Source organism: Ammospiza caudacuta, chromosome 3 (assembly GCF_027887145.1).
Source record: "Ammospiza caudacuta isolate bAmmCau1 chromosome 3, bAmmCau1.pri, whole genome shotgun sequence".
In the NCBI taxonomy this organism is placed as follows: Eukaryota; Metazoa; Chordata; class Aves; order Passeriformes; family Passerellidae; genus Ammospiza; species Ammospiza caudacuta.
The window spans coordinates 88,097,379-88,115,669 of record NC_080595.1 but is presented as its reverse complement, the minus strand read 5'-3'; the positions used below and the strand labels follow the sequence as shown (position 1 = coordinate 88,115,669).

At 38.6% G+C, this 18,291-nt stretch overlaps 1 protein-coding gene across 1 annotated transcript in view; it reads right to left on the bottom strand.

Annotated features, from left to right (window-relative positions):
• The window catches only part of DLGAP2 (DLG associated protein 2), a 300,323-nt gene that overhangs the window by 149,227 nt on the left and 132,805 nt on the right, over positions 1 to 18,291 (bottom strand). Inside the window, exon 3 of the mRNA XM_058801632.1 lies at positions 6,133 to 6,165. Within this exon, the coding sequence (XP_058657615.1) occupies positions 6,133 to 6,165 (33 nt within the window). The remainder of the gene's footprint in view (positions 1 to 6,132; positions 6,166 to 18,291) is intronic.

Sequence of the window (18,291 nt, the reverse complement as noted above, 5' to 3'; positions counted from 1 at the left end):
CCAGCACTCTGTGCGTGCCCAGCCCAGCATCCCAGGGCACATCTGCGTCCCCAGGGCACATCTGCGTCCCCAGGGCACATCTGCGTCCCAGGGCACATCTGCGTCCCCAGGGCACATCTGCGTCCCAGGGCACATCTGCGTCCCCAGGGCACATCTGCGTCCCAGGGCACATCTGCGTCCCAGGGCACATCTGCGTCCCCAGGGCACATCTGCGTCCCCAGGGCACATCTGCGTCCCCAGGGCACATCTGCGTCCCCAGCCCTGGAAAGGTTTGCTCAGTGACCTGCAATGCTCAGTGCTCACTGACCCAGGAGAGGCAGGCTCCAGAGCAACCCAGACTGAAAACATAGCAGCTATTTTGGACCAGGAGCCTGAAGGAGCTCAGAAACAAAACAAATTAAAGAAAAATTCAATCAATTTGAAATAATGTTTTAATATCCAACCCCCCCCCCCCCCCACCCCGCCCATCCCCACCAAGTACAAATTCCCAGAGCAGACTTTTCATGTTGGTACAAAATCATTGTTTTTTTACCTGCAGCTTCATCTGGAAAACTGATCTTTTGAACAGCAGGACTTGCACAGTTACATCCCAATTAAGATTCTAAAGGCAAGATAGGTACACAGAAACTTTCTCCTCATGGTTTTCACTTGAGGCAAAAAAGTCAAGGGGCAAACATAGAACTGGAAGAAATTAACAGTACTGAAAAAGTTATGAACTTGGATAAAATCTATACTAGATGAATAACATAAATGCAAGATAACTTATTTTTAGATTGTGATTCTGTCCATTCAATTTTACAGAAGCTCAAAAGGAGCTCAGCTGTGAGTGACCTTTTTAGTTTTGTTTTGTGTACTAGCTCATCATATTCCACCTTCTTAAGGTTTGATCACTTTCATTTCCTATTTTGGGTTACTTTTTTTTTTACCCTTTTTCTTTACTCAAGCTTGTCTCCAGCCTAAGCTGAAAGATCTTACTTTTTTGAACATTAAAAATAATGCTACTGAAATTCAGTAGAAAGATAAAAAAAACACTCCAACACTTAACAGATTCAATTCACTAGGCAAGCATTTCCCCGGATAAAATCAAGCTGATGGTTAGCCAAAACCAGCTGCAAAATAGTATTTTCTCTAAATTTGTTCTTTAAAAATCTGTCAGCTCTAAACAAATAACACTGAAGTTTGATATTCTGTTATTGATACTCTTGAACTAAATTACACTCAGTGTTATTTGTCCTAAGCCATCCAATCTTCATTTTCTACCAAACCCTACACATACTTTAGGCAAAGGCAGAGAAAAAGGATAAAGGTGATACTTTCTTTGCTTCTGACACAAATGCTACAGTACCTGCAATTAATATGGCTGAGAAGACACTCACAGATAAACTTGTATTTCAACCACAATACCCAGTACTGGTGTGCTGAATGAAATGCCCATTTAAATTTTTGACCTAGCAGATCTGTGATTAGGAAAGTGCACAGTTCAACAGGCCATTAACTAATTCATGAAATGATGCTCATTATATAGGCAAAGTGTTATTTCTTCTGGAAAATGAGCAGGTCACTGACCACTACCTTGATGTGATACACCCAGGAATTCGAATGGATATTTTGAGTTCATATTTGATTAGCATTTGAGACACTCTTTCTCCAAACACTTCCTCCAGGACTGCACATGCCAAGTTCCTACCATAGCTCGAGCTATTATTCAAAGACCTGAGAACGCTCACTCCACTTAACACTATCTGAGTTTTACTGACAGTGCTGAAGACAACAATCTGTTCCCTAGACTATTAAAGGACTTTCAGAAATTAAAAAAAAAAAAGTTGAAATCTAGCATCACATGCCAACAGTGAAGAAGTCTTTGAAAAAAATGATATCTGTGTCCCTGAGGTATTTCAGAAAACCTCAAGCCTATTTAGATCAATTGCAGCAAAGCAGCATTCATCATTAACATAATGCAAAACAGAGTCTGTGGATCTTACTGACCAGTTGGGTACTTTGTGGTGGTAGCAGGGAAAAGGGCAAATACTACATGCTAAAGCTGAATTAAAAGAAAAATCAGCAGAGATGCAGAAGATGCATTTGAATTACCTTCTGTAGATTCCTAGCTCAGGTGGCACCTAACTAATTTTTATATGATCCAGAACAGGAATTCATAGGCATGCTTCACAGCCCGTGGAAATCAAAGCAGACAGCTGCTATTAACTCTCTTCACCATGGAGCTCCTCTGTGTTAAAGGTACATTCTTAATCTTCTAATTGAGCTAATACAAGACGTTACTTATAGGGATGCAGTCTGAGGAATGCATTTAAACGGGGCTTTAAAGTCTCATCCCTTTTTTTATCCCACTCCTTAGAGACATCCTGGCTAATTCTCCTTCTTCGGACTAATGATCACCCAAAACTCAGTGCCCACCCAGATTTCACCAGATTGAAACTGCTAGGTTACATATCCTGCCATAAGAGCATTCCCTTCCACCTCAAATCTCATGTTAGCCACATCATACTAGGGAAAAAATGCTCATTCCTCAACTCAAATGTCAGTTACCTTGTAGGATTACCACTTGGTTTGCTTGACACACAATCACTGTAACCTGATCTGTAGCTAAATCCTTAAAAAGGGAGAATTAAGAAGGAAGTGTTATGTACAAATAAAAAAGTAATTTTCTTCTATATACAGCATTTACAAATTTCTACATGAATATATTCTAATAGTTTTTGAAAATCAGGGTTTCCTAGGACAGCTGTCAGAAAACCAGTCTTACAGTGTGAGCCTTAAAGACTATAATAATTCAAATTTACCAGAACAAAAGTTGAAAGGTGTCTTGACTACTGTATAAATTTTTTTAGTAGTCATAGGGTTGATAAAATTGTGAAAGTCTATGAAAGAGGCCAGGTTTGCAGATCAAGGCAATAAGCTCATCAGGCCAGGTGACACAGCTTCTCTGCACAGAGACCTTTCAACAGGTCACTGCAGTTTGTCATAGACACTTGTTCAGAAAACATACCTGAAAAAGGGGCAATTTTCAGTGTTGCTGTCAAAGGCATAGCAAAAGGAAGACTGGCAGCTGAAATTAGACAAATCCAACCTTTTCCACAACATTTCCTAGCACTAAGGGTAATTAAATATTGGAATGGCTTACCAGGGGAGCTGGTGGACTCGCCATTGCTTGGAGCTTTAGGACGAGATTAGATATCATTGTAAAAGAGATGCTTTAATCCAGCTTCTGGAAGTTCTCAACATGCCCATAACACTTGCAGCTCTGCATTAAGACAATGACTATAATCAAATCTCGTACTTTAGGGTTTCAGCTGATCAACTGCAAGGGTTATAAAGATTTTTCTTCCCTTCACATAAAAACCAGACAGATACTTTAGTGTGGTTTATTCTGATCTGTCTCTGAAGTAGCAGAGATGGCAGAAATCTACAGAAAACACAATGGGGCCAGCGGTGATAGGGAAAGTACTTCCTCTTATCCTGAAATTCACAAAGCAGTTGTGTCCAAATGGGAACTTAAATGAATTTAAAGTCATCTTGATGGATGCAAACCCCTCCTGCCCTGGAACCTGTGTGATTAGGTCAGGCAGAGGCAGGTTTGGTCTGTCTGCCCTGCTAAGGGTCTGGCAGTAGCATCCACTCAGCATTTCCCTGACATTGCTACATGACTTAAGGAGTCATTTCATGCTCTGCTCCTGCAGAGCACTGGCCAAGGGTCAAGTGAAAAACTATTGGATCACCATACCCTTATAGGTCTTGTTAATGAATCCTGCTGGAATAGCTCAAAGGTTGTGGTTTTTGCCAAAGTGAGATAAACAGAAATCTCAAATGAGTTTGGTTTGTGTTTGCACAGCGTGAGATACAAATCACCTGTTAACACACATATCTCATCTAATTAGCTATTTGCTATTAAAGATGCATAAGTAATACCTTGAACTCTTCTATTTCCTGAGAGTTAACATACTTTGGACTAACTAGAGTAATCATGTTAAACATAGGTATCAGGATTTACTGTTCTGTGTTTTCCAGCATACATACATAAGCATCCCCTTTGGTTTTTAATTTAGCTACACCTGAAACTGTACATTCTGCACTATTTTAGCAGAATACTATCATGACTTGATTATTAAATATACGTAAAGCTGAAGGCAAGAAAGAACATTCTGCTACTTTTGCCCTTTTATGTGAAAAGAGTATGTCTTAACTCTGTCAAATAAAGCATAAAATGAGAGATGGATCTTCCAGTGATTTCTGTGAGCTGCACAGTAGCAAGTTCATATTGTGAGTCTTCTAATGAATATCTATTTAAGTGAAGTCCACACCAGGATTTTATGCTTATTGCCTGCCTATACTATCCTCCTACATCCCTTTGACAGTGTGTTTGATTCCAAGATATTTCTGTCTGCGCTACATAACGGGCCATTGGATGGATTTGTGCACAGCTACACCTGGAATGTAATGCAGGCACGTGAATCACCTGTTGTGCAATTCAGGACATTTATCATGCAAAATAAGGATGATTTATCTTTGCCATAGTTCTGAAGCATATGTATCAGTATAAGGGTCTGTTGTCAATATTGCACATCACGATTATGTTGTCATATTACAAAGTCAGAATGGGACACACCATGACAGCAACATCTAGTGACATAGAATATTCATGCAAAAACAAAAGCAGACTCAACCTTTTAAAAGTAGAGAAAAAAAAAAAAGATACACTGATCCTGCTTATCTCAATTTCTATTTTGGTGACACATACATATATTTGATAGCATCTATGAGGATAAAATTTACAAGATGGCCCTAATTAAGCAGTATATTATTCCATGGCTATCCTTACTCAAACCAAAACAAAATACTCAGAATAATAGTTTTCTCATCTGGGATGAAAATGACAAAATCTGCATTTATGGTCTTCTGACTTTGCAAACTGACCGCACTTGTTGTGCTGCTGTATTTAAGTACAAATAACTCTGACAGAATCTGTACTCAGATCTGCTCCATAGTGCACACAAATTTCATTATAATGAACTTCTAAGCTTTTTTGTTCTGTTGGTCTTTTTTTGATCTATATCTTACAGCATACCTAATGTCTACAGTGCAGGAATGCTTGGAAAACCTCAAATGAATCTACAGTCCCATATTTTTTCAAGAATTATCTTTGAGGAGAAACTGAAAGAGGAATATTATACTATGCACTAGACACTTTGGAAGCCAATGACTTAATAAATAGTAATATCATTCTAATGATAAGTATCATCCCAAATTTTGACTAAATCTCTTTGTTATACAAATATTGCCTCAGTTTTCACAGCCTGTTCAACTGAAGGCTTTTTCAAGAAAATTTTGAGTAGAGAAAGAGTCCACATATTTGCAGCAGAGATTTACTTTATTTCAGACAGTGCTCATTTACATTCCTTCTGTGCCAAAATCTCTGCACAGGAAACACAGAAGTTCACATGATCACTTAGCATCACATTCTCTGCTCTTGTATTTCTACTAAAAAATTCCCAACTCAAAATATTTGAATTGTGAAGTACAGTTATAACTGAATGTACTAGTTTTAAATTTAAGTTCCACACAGCAGAAAACAATGTGTGCGTACAGTAGAATCCATAGGATTAATGTAATTGTGTTCTCATTCTTTCTCGATTCTCTAGTGAACATGTTCTTACCACTCAAAACCTCTTTCCTACATGCTTCAAGTAATAAAACTAGAAACTAAGTCTTGTATTTCTTGAATCTTTGCTTCCCTTAAATACTGACTAGTGGGGGTTTTTTTTGCCCGCCTTACAGAATCACATGCAAGTTTGAATAACTTAAAATCTTTTCAATTAGAACTTGTTTTGGAATAATTCTTCCCTCCCCTTGGATTGTTTACATTAATGATATAATAGTTAAAATTTAATGCAAGTTTTCAATTCTATTCTTTAAACTAGTGCATGTAATTGTTACCTTTCCTTCATTTATCTGAAATCTAAAAACCCCAACTAATAGTACAGTTTGACACGTAACAAAATGCTGTCAGATGCACACCAAATAAATTTTACAGCACCCCTTTCCCCCCACCCTCCAAGAAAACTCAATAAACTGAGTATAAAACAAACAACAATCTAATCTAGCTGTCCACTTTACCTGGAAATGCATGCCCTGTTAGAGAATCCAAATCTGAAATTAAAACAGTGAAAAAATAATCTTTAACACTGATTTAATATTAAAATGCACAAAAAATCAAAAGCAAACCTGGCAACAAATATCACATTATCACCAATATAAAATTTTAATCATACATATAGAAAAGCAAAACCAGAAAACTTGATATTACATTATGAAGGTTTTCTTCTCCATAGTTTTGTAAAGATGTAAAATATTATCTAAAGATTAAAGCTTTGAACACTATGAGAAGTTAATTTATTTTACTGTTTAAGACAGACATACCACAATTATATAGGAATTTTACAGCATTTTTCAAATGAACCTCTGATTTCAGAAACACATATATTGAGTATAAACTTTCATTCTACCTTTGTACATATGAACAAATCAGGAAAGTACAGAATGCTTTTGAGACTGTACTCTTTTAAAAAGATTCTTTTTTGATCACAACAAGTGAGAGACCTAATTTTTTCTATTCTACTGTCCACACTTTTTTATTTTCCTTTTTTTTTCCCAATCTGTCTTTTTAAAAAAGAGAAAAGACAGCAGAAAGGCACATCAGTGATACTGGAGGCATCAGTATGGGCCCTTCTAAATGTGCACTGAGACCAGAACTCAGGTGCACATTTCAAGTGCTTTGCACCTTTGGAAATTCCATGCTCTTAACAAAGATTTATTTGGTACCTTTGAGGAGTTACACTATAGGCAGGAGGGTAGTGGAGGCTGACAAAGTACAGCCAACACCAGCTGGGACTGCAATTGCACTGCCAAAGTGAAAGACTAGTTCTCAGACCCACATGGCAAAGAAACCCTTCTTAGGAAGTGCTCTGTCACATCCTGTCACTGATGGGAACCCATTTGGAGAACAAGTCCTGTTGCTAGGAGCAGTCCCAGGTCCCAGTTGGCTCACCAAGAAATGTGAGAGCTTCAGGATCTCCTTCCCCCATCGTGTGCCAAGAGGGATCACACAGTGGCAACACTCCTTTGGAAATACACAACAGACAAGCTGTGGCTGACCAATCCACCCCACTATGTGTTTATAGATGAGCTTTCTTGCCATTTTTAGGAATTGATTGCATTTACTAGCAGTGCCTGGAAAACATCTCTTAGTACTGTTTATAAACTACTTCTTAAAAAAAAAAGTTTTCTTATTGCAACAGTCAACAGATATAAGATTCTAAGCCAATGGTTCAGGTTTCAGAAATTCTGAACTTTTTGTAATGCAGTAACTAATTCTAAAAGTCATTAGCAAAACATTTACCAGTTAACTCCTGGAACTGCAAAAGGAACTCTTTAGACAGAAGGGCAATTATGCCTGGCTCTGATAACTTTTAACAGTTTACCTGAGACATTTCCTGAGGACTGTCAACATGCTTAGTTTTGTAAGTGAACACAGGAGAAAACCAAGCTAAAATGTGATAAATGCACTAGAGAGATTGCTTTCTGAAATCCAAATTGCTGAACACAATGAATTAACTAACAATTCCAGTACATGATGTCTCAAGATTTACCATAAATCATAGACCAAAAAAAAATGCATCCTCAGGATTTTTTCTTTCAGAGTCTGAGAGACAGAAGAACGTTGTTACCCCCTAGGAGTCCATAAAATCCACACCAAAACCAGATTATGCATAGATGGAGCATCTAGCCAGGCAGTGAATGCTTCCTGGAAGCACAGAGGCAGCATGCAGCTACCTTGCACATTAGAATCACCAAAAAAAAAATCTAATACTTGAATTGTCCAAAGTGCTGTCACTGTGCACATCCTGTGGCACATCCTGGCACAGCAATAAGGTGTTTGAAAACATCTGTTCTATATCCTTAATAAAGTATCCTGATGAAAAACCTCATGATCCAGGAAAAAAATAAAACAGAAGAGGAAAAATTTCTCTTCTTCCTCTAGCAGTGAAAAAATATCTACTGAGACACTGGGATTTAAAAAAATAAAAAGAAACAAAAAACCAACCAAACAAACTAAAAAAACCCCCTCAAATTAAAAAAGAAAAACTGCAACCAAACCAGAAAAGAGGGACTTCTATTTGAAAAGTTCATGTACATATTGTAACTTGCAGCAGAAATCACAATAAAAAATGCTACTCTGAAAGAAATACAAATAAGTTAATGCAAATTAATTAGGCTCTTGTCCCAGCATAAAACAGCACTTCTGTAATTCTTTGTGTTAAGCTGATGATATAAATTGTGGATGTGTTTATTTTCTCACAATTCAGTCTACACTAACTGAAAACAAGGTAGTTTGTCACCCAAACATGTGTCCTGTGTGAACTGTTAAAGAAAATCAGACCTACTTTGCTAGCTGGAACCAGAAGATTTTTTGGTATATTGAACCCACAAATCATGATCCACATGCCCCAATTCCATCATTACATTTCACAAAGAATGATTTCAGCTGACACTGTATAGGCAGGCAAGGTAAAGTTTCCCATATAAAGATAAATACCATGTGCAACATTTCCCTGCCAGAGTTCAATACATGAAATTACTGCAGTTATAATGGAATGAAATCTTTGCTGAAACAACTGGAATATTTAGTCTCTGCCATAAGATTTCTTGTACTTTCCTATGGACTCCAAGGGCAGCAGAAAAATCATCATATCCTGTTATTGTTAAGAGCATTTTTCAGTTTCCTTGACTGATTTTCAATTAAGTAAGCCTAAACAGGTGGAATCCAATTTTCCTCCATTCCATTTATTTAGTGAATTGCCCAGATTTGTTGCTATTCACTTTCATTTTCATACACAAGGCTTCCTAAGCAGCAGGAATCTGAGATGAAAGTGGAATACACAAAAGTGACACACATTTTTATCCCCTTTTTAAGGCAACATAGCTAACATGTCAATATTAGCAGTTACCAAGGAATTACACTCATGAAATCCAGACCTAATTCATACTATAAGTCATTTATTTAGCTAATAAAACTGGTGATTTGACAATAAAGCTGACTTTAGTTATAATGCAATGGATGTTTTTTTAAATGGGGAATGAGTGTGCACTTTTTAGCAAGCAGTATCTCTGGTACACCACATTTTATTAGCTCAGTGCAAAATAGATGTTGGAAATGGTACAAGATTTCCATGCCAATAAACTAATTATTTCCTCCTAGAGTTGATTAGCAAAGCTGTAGCCTCTCTGTATCTTGCCTCCAAGGCCCATTCTCCCTATGGTACAAACAGTGCTCACTGCACAATGCACTGCTCAGCTTTGGACTTCCCCTCTCCCCACCTCAGCTCCTCGTGCTGTGCTTACAGCCAGGTATCAAAGCACTGCACGGCTGCACTGCCTGCACTGGCAGAGTGCCAGCACACCATGAGTGGAAGGGATGACTCTTACAGTGCACAGGAAAACACATTTGAGGGGCAGAGCACATTTAAGTCATTTAACATTAAAGCTTCTCCATGGCATTGGCAGCAAGATGATGTAATACCAAACTCTCTCTGAGAGATGGTACCTGCTTAGAAAGGTTAGAAGAAGCTAATGAATGCTAAATCATGCTCTCTTGAAAATACAAGATTTTGCTCTGCTTCTAAGTGTTTTAACAGCAATTGTTGGAAAGAAATAAGTGTAGCTTTGCTAAATCTCCAGCTAGACTCAATCTTATTTTATTATAAACCCCTAAACTAAGTCCAGGAACCCTTGCAGATATGCACAACAACTGTGCCATGAATTCTACAAAGCTCAAGTCTTTAAACAAGATGAATTAAGTGAAGTCCAGCTGCTCGTAATACTTGGAATACAAAGGGGTGGCTGCAAAGAGGAGAATGAAGAGCGTAGTGAACATAGAGCAGCAGTGGCTGAAGATGAAAGATTATTTGCATTCACTAGAAATTACAGCTGTAGTTTTGACAGGTCAGTGAAAACTATTGGCATGTAACTCAGGATTGGATTGAGATTGTGAATTTGGCTGCACCAAGATTTGAGGGTTAAATTGGTACCACCCAAACCTAAAGCCAGAGGCTAAAGAAGTAGGTGAACAACTCTTTGCATTAGCCTCTAGAGGGGGAAGTGTTTCCTTCAGCTCCAGAAATGATGTAAATTATTCACTGGAAAAAAGCTTTTCCAGTAGAAGCAACTCTCGCACAGTTCTGTTACCTCAACCTGGGTCAACTCTATTATCTGTCACTATGATCCTAACCTACTGCAATAAATCTGTTTTCAGAGTGTCTCTTATTTTCATTAATAGGTTATTTGCATTCATTGGTCACCAATCCTATAAACAGCACAATTACAATTTTAATGGAAATGTAAACCTTTCTTGTGACAATTTCCCTGATCAGAAAAAGAAAAAAAAAATTTAGCATAGAGGTTGCACTCAAGAATGAATAACAATGCAGTCATCAGACACCATCTTACAAACTACTGCTCACTTGTGCTGCTATTTGGAATTAATTTTTATTTTTGGAGATAATTTTAAAAAACCCAGCTGAACAGTTAGTTATGAAGAATTATCAATATGACATTCAAAAATCCATTTATTGCTCTGACTCCATTTGATAGTATTAATCTTTTGATAAAAATTACATCATATTGAGACAGGTAGATTACATTTATGCGGCTAACCAGGGTTTCATTTAACTGCATTTTTTCTTGTGATACCATTAAGAGTAAGATTCAAACTTACTTTTCTTCAGTAGAGGTGTTTTGTGCTATGTGTCTGAGCTTCCAATAACTCCAATGAAGAAGTAGTTGAAATTGAGTCAATTAATTGCATTGAAAAATAGAAATTAAACTTGCACAGCAGAATAGTTAGATCAGCTCTTTCCATTGACAAGATCTCTAATGACTACAGTGTGAGCTTAGACAGCTACATATCTACATCACCTGTGGTGTTGGCAATTAGAGATGAATCTCACCACCAGAATCTTTCAGGAAAATAATCTACATATATGGGTGTGGATCTGAGAATAAAATGGGATTGATTTAGACATACAAAAATTGCTGGTTTATAACTGGCAAATTTGATGGCCTCAGATATCTAGGATGGCTGATCAGAATCAGTCCTGGACAAAAATAAACTTAGTCCTGTCAGCCTCTAGTACAAAAATTCATTGATCATTTTTTCTCCTCTCTTAAAAATTATAATTATACTAGTTGATAGTTCCCACTTCATATTTTGCTTTCTGATTTATGTTATTCCAGAAAGAACTTGAACAATGGCTACAAACTGAAACACAAAGGGATCTATCTGAACACCAGGAAACATCTTTTTTTTTCAGTCATGAGAGTGACTAAGCACTGGCACAGGTTGCCCAGGGAGATTATGGGCCACATATGGCTATAGTGTTGACAGAGTAGGAAAAGAAAGTGAATTATTCCTGATGAGACAACTAAATTGAGGGAGACAGATCACAAAAAATATTGATTAGAGGAGCTTTAATAATAAGTCTAGTTTCTGTAAAAGAAAATTTCTTTATTATTAATTACTGGTAATCATTCACACTGGCCATTAAAGTCTTTGCACATATAGGATCATAACAGGATGTGGGGGCTCCCAGGTGGCTGCCCAGGAAGTCCCTCAGAGGGTCCTTCACTTCATCACATGAACCCTGCAGCCTCACCACGTGTGGCAGCAGCACCGACCCTGGCCAACTAAAGTGGACCATGATTTGCTTCTTTTCTTCCAAAACATGTTTTCCTCATTACTTTACTCTGTCTCACTTTAAAAAACCGAAGAAGAACAACCACTAACAAAAAATAAAAACTCCAGAAACAGTTTCTTCACATTTTGAAAGCCATCATTAATCCATTTTCTTCTGCTGCTGATCTCAAGCAATTGGTCTGCTTCATGCTTCATAGTATAATCATGGCCTCAGGACTGGTGTATCCAAATTCAATGCAGGATTTTAAAGAGCATTTTAAAATATATTGTAGAACCTACAGCTGCATGCAGACATCTCACGATCAGAAGATTAATGCTTTCCAAAGTAACTCTCCTCAGGAAACTAAAAGTACATTATGGATGAAATCCCAGCCCTGGTTTCCTGCAGTGATGGATGCTGCACTGACAGTAGCACCCACCCTGCTTGAGTGCAGAGACTTTACTGAGGCAGCTTTATTCCCCAGCTCTTTGAGAGGACACCTATCTTCTGAGGGAGGTTTACTGTAATTTGGACCCTGTGGAGTTCATCACAGCTTTACTGCCTCACCTTGAGCCAGGATTTCCCAGTGGACTACCACAGGCATGCCATCCTCACCACATGTGATAATCCAAAGACTCTCAGGAAGGCACACAGCATCATCTACAGGCACTCTGTTATGTAGATATGTGCATTTAGGTAAAACAAGCATACAAGGAAAAGGTTTTTCAGAAAGGTCAACACAAATACTATTCATTCTTTCCCAGTGACTTCCACTTGTGTATCTGGCTTAGCCATGAAAAAGGTGAGAGCATCTCTTTTACCTAATGCACTTTAGAGTCTTAGCATATGTACAAACCTTTTTAGGATCAAAAGCACTTTTAAAATTGCATATATCAGAACACCTAATGACCAACACTTTAAAACCATGGAATCATTTAGGTTGAAAAATATCTGAATACCAACAAGTTCAACCATTAATCCAGCACTGCTAAGGACACCACTAAAGTATCTCCCTAAATGCCACACATCTAAGATCTACATATCTTTTACCAGGGATGGTTATTCCACCACTTTCCTGGGCAGTATGTCCAAATACTTGACCATCTCTTCTGGTGAAAAAAGTTTTCCTAATATCCAATATAAACCTGTTTGCTCATGCCCCATCATTTGTTCCTTGGAAGATGAGACCAGCTTCCCCTAACTACCAGCTCCTTTCAGGCCCTTGTAGAGAATAACAAGGTTCTGTCTGAGCCTCTCTTTCCCCAGGGTAAAAACCCCAGCTCCCTCAGCTAATCCTCATCAGATTTGTGCTCCGGACCCTTCACCAGCTCCACTGCCCTTCTCTGGACATTCTATAGCCCCTCAATGTTTTTCTTCTAGTGATGAGCCCAGAACTGGCCACAGGACTCAAGGTGTGGCCACACCAGTGCTGAGCACAGCATGTTGATCCTGCTGGCCACACTATTGCTGGTTCAGGCCAGGTTGCCATGGCTGCCTTGGCCACCTGGGCACAGCTGGCTCATGTCCAGCTGTTGACAACCAGCATCCCCAGCCCCTTTTCCTCTGGGCACCTTTTCCAGCAGCTCTGCCCTCAGCCAGTAGCACTGCAGGGGGTTGTTGTGGCCCAAGGGCAGGACCTGGAAGTTGGTCTTGTTGAATCTCACACAATGAGCTTCAGACTACGCATCCAGCCTGTGCACATCCCTCTGCAAAGCCTTCCTACCCTCCAGCAGATCTACACTCCCACCCAGCTTGGTGTGATCTGTAAACTTTGTGAGGGTGTGTATGCTCAATCTCCTCGCACAAGCCACTGATAAAGACACTAAACAGGACTGGTCTCAATACTGAACCCTGAGCATCACCACTCAGGGCCAGCTGGATGTTATTCCATTCACCACAACTCTCTAGGCTGGCTATCCAGACAGATTTTTATCCAGTGAACAGTGCACCATCCAAGTCATAGGCTCCATTTTCTCCAAGAGAATGCTGTGGGAATGGTGTCAAAGGCTTTTTATTTGTCCAGGTAGACAACATCCATGAAGGAGATCAAATTGGTCAAGCAGGACCTGCCTTTCATAAACTTATGCTGGCTGGACCCTGGTTGTCCTAGCCTCACATTTGCTACCTTCCAGTCACCTGAGACCTTTCTGCTTAGCCAAGGCTGTTGATAATTGATGGAGTGGCTTGGTGAGCACCTCCAACTGCTCCCTTAGAACCCTTGGGTGAATCCCATGCAGTCCCATAACCCTGAGACTGTGTAAATTACATAGCAGGTCACTGACTATCTCCGCTTGGATCATAGGCATTTCATTCCATTCTCTCTATCTGTATTCCAGTTCCAGAGCCTGGAACCTGGAGAACAAACAGTCTTACTGTTCAAGATTGAGGTAAAGAAGGCATTAAGTACCTCAACCTCTTCCACATCCTTTCTTACAGCATTCCATTAGGGATGGAGATTCTCCTTAACTCCCTTTTTGTTGCTGATGCATTCATGGAAACATTTTTATTGCCTTCTACAGCAGTAGTCAGACTAACTTTCCATTGGGCTTTGGCCCTTCTAATTTCCTCCCTTCTTAAATTCATGATATCCTTATAGTATTCCTGAGTTTTCTGCCCCTTCTTCCAAAGGTCATAAATTTTCCAGTTTTTCCTGAGTTCCAGGAAAGGTCCTCTGTTCATCTAGGGCAGTCTTCTTCTCATTTAGCCCATCTTTCAACACATGGGGACAGTCTGACACCTAAAACTTTATAGATTGTTGTATTTCTAGCTCATTTTTTTAAAGGACACATGTAAATTTATTCCAGTCCAGCCAGAACTATAGCCTGGCCCTACCTAGGATCTATGGAGCTGTGGTTCGCACAGTACTGTTTTTGACCTAATAACCTAAAGCACTAACCTTGGGCCAGAGCTGATTTTTTTTTCCTCAAACAGCAAGTGTAACTCTTTTCTATTTTCCTGAATAATATCACAGCAAAAACACACACTTCTCCCAAATTCAGGAGATGGCTAGCACAAGCAGCCATAGGCTATTTTTACTTACTCAAAATCTAAAAATCATTATTTGTTCATAGAATTTCCATATTCCATCCAGCAAATAGGTGGTAGAAATTTGAGAGTCTACTTGTATCTGATCCATACATTCAATCACATTATCTTTCCATATGAAATGTTAAAACTTCAATTTATCAGACATTGTCATGGAGCATTTGTGTTCCATCACTCAAGAAGTAAAGACATAATACACATCATGATATGGTGATATGACTCTCAGAAATATCAAGCTATCAAATTTTCGAGACAGAAAATGATAAAAATTAAAAATATGTTAAATAAAATTTAAACGGTCTATGCTAAGATATTTGTGAAACAGTCTGACAAAATTCTAAATGCATGCTCTGGACAAATGAGGAGTCAAACAGAGATTCCATATCATCACACAAAAAAAAGGAAAAAAGAGAAAAAAAACCCCCTGTTTCCCGAAAAGTGAACTTCAAGATAATGTATCTGCTCAGTTTTACTGCCTTTCCTTCCTAAATCTGCTTTCTTCACAAAGAAAGGCAAGAAATCCTATGAAATTCAACTATTTCACTTCATGCCACTAATCATGTCAAATACTATGATACATCTTTCAGAAGCTGCTTCTTTATGTCAAATTCCTCCAGTTTTTCTCATTCTATCACTTCTGGAAATGCATCTTCTTTCCCACTTTCCCTGATTTTTAGTGACTTCATTTTTTCCTTGAAAATTATGGAAATATAAGCTGTTGTATCAGAAGGCTTTTCCAAACAAAAGACTATTTTCTCTCATTTTCAGCACAGCATCAGTTTTTCTTCCTCTAAATCATGCGAGATTGCTTTCACATTTGTGTTCAGCTTGATCTGGTCTTTCATATACCATTCATTATGTTCTGCTAACCAAGAGACAGTGTTTTTTCATATTCGTTCTCCTGTCGTTTTTTTCCTTTAATCAGATAAAACAAAGCAATCTTTCAAGCCTTTGATGCCCTGCCTGGTTTCAGAAAGACTAAATAACCGTGTTTATACATTGACATGTAAAGTACCAAGTCGGGCTTTATATGACAAAGCTGATTCAGTGGTTTACTAAATATTAGGACAATTCCAGTTGCACTAAACCAACTGAATCTTTTAAGGACTGTAGCTATGCAAAAGCTAAGGAGGAGCCGAAAAAATACCAACCAAAAAAAGCAGCATCTACTTAAGTAGATGTGGCTTGATCCAAACCAGCAACTGCATGCCCCACAGCCACTCACTCATAGCCCCTCACCCTGGTGGGTGGAGAATCAGAAGAAGGTAAAACCTGTAGACTGAGATAAGATTAACTCAATGACTGAAATAAAGGAAGGGAGAGGAATGAAATCCCAGAAAGAAAAAAAGTGATGTAATATGCAGTTGTATCTGCTGACCAGTGCAGTGATTGGTCCTGCCCATCTCCCCAGTTTATACAATGACAATGACATTGTGTGGTCTGGAATATCCCTTTGGTCAGTTTGGGTCACCTACCCTGGCCATACTCCCTCCCAGCTTTTTGTGCACTTGTTCACTGGCAGAGTATAGGAAACTGAAAACTCCTTGATTTAGGTAAACACTATTAGCAACAACTAAAAATCAGGGTGTTATCAATATAATTCTCAAACTAAATGCAAAACACAGCACTGTACCAGCTAATAAGAAGAAAAACTCTATCCTAGTTGAAATCAGTGTGGTATCCACCTTTATTCCATGTAATTTATGCCATGACCATGTCTTACACTTTCCAGTATATCCCAGTAAAGCATCATCACTCTTCCTGTGTCTTGATATATATATTTATACACACACACATTTCACTTAGTTTATGTACCATCCCTAAAAAAGCCCATTGAGTTAATTTAGTCCATGCCTTTGGACTTCATCTGTTGTTACAGGTTTTCATCAGGGTAGGAAAAATAGGATATAATTGTTGTCATTATAGTGCAAGAGTTCTATTGTCATTACATTGCAAGGGTTCCATATTGCTAGAGTTTTGTACCTCCTCAACATTTCTTGTAGACAGCTCCTCTAGGCACTGACTCTTCCTTGTTCTCACAGTAGCCAGTTGACTTCAGTTCCCTAACAGCCAACCAATCCACTCTTTTATAACACTTCTTATTGGCTGCAGCTGTGGCCTGTTAACATCAGGGCTGCTCCTAATCTTTAGTAATTGGCTCAGCTGCAACTCTTTAGGGGATAAGATTACTTTCTATACTACCTTTATTTACCTGTATTCTATACCCCTACATATAATGTTGAATTCTTGCATGCTGGATCCAGCCAGTTGTCCCTCTTCTCCACCTGTTTGGAGGCAGGGCTCCTCTACTACTGGCAGTAGGATTCTCTGCTTTTTCTAAAAATGTATCAAAATCTGCTTCCATTGGATCAGGAACATAAAGCTCTAGTAGCTACCACTGCACAGTGTAATGCCATCAGACTAAAGGCAGAACCCATTACTATTTGGAGTGACAGGAGCTAACTGCACTGGTAATTCAGGCTGCAATAAGCCCCCAGGAACAAGTGGCAAAGCCCGGCCCGGAGACGCTGCGCACGCGTGATGAGGTGGGGTCTGTGCCTCCATCACTAACAACGGCCCAGCTCTGAAGTGGGAACTTAGGAGAACATGTTTATCACATGTTTCAGTGATAAACGCCAGAGTTCCAGCAGAAATGCCTGCAAGATGCCCTTTAATTTCATAGAGGCAAGAGTTGCATTGAATTCAGAAGGAAAAGACCATGAAACAGGAGAAGGGATTTTATGGGGGGAAGTTTGTGATAATGTAATTAAAATCTCTATGCACAAGGGAATGAAGTAAAAGCTGAATTGACTCTTGCCCAGAGGCATTTCCAGATTTGATTGCTTCACTTGGTTGGTTTAGCATTCTTTCAACACAGTTTTGTGCTTTCAACATTGTTCATGTGGAATATAATCGGAGGAGAAAAGTTATTTTATGTTATAACTCACTGGAGTCAGTGGAATTATTCCAGCACAGAATACAGTTCATCATCCAAAGTATTTGATTTTTTTTTTTTTTTATTTTAAATAGACAACTATGAGGTGAGATAACAACTATTTATTGATAACCTAAATCCTAGGTATGATTCTTCTGAAGGTTATTGTAAAATACATGAATGTACAGTTAAAACAGAGTGAACAAGTCAATTACCATCTCTAAATCCAGGATACAGATCTGAGCTACAAGTTAATTCTGGACTCTGGCATGCAAATAGGCAAGCAGCCAAATTGTTCTTGGTGTCTTTGACCAACTTTGGCTTTGAAAAACTTTTCTAAAGAAACTGTTTTGTTGTCTGGAAAATACTCTGTTTTGAAAAATCAGCATTTTCAAATGGGAGAAAAAAATTATCAGAAAATTTTTTAAATAACTGTATTTGAAGCCAAGTCTAGTCTGTGTGTGCAATTTCTCAATGACAAAGACTCTTTTCAAATCTTAGTATTTCAACATATTATATGTTCTGGAGTTTAGTTTAACAAAATCTGTAACAATAGGAAGGTTG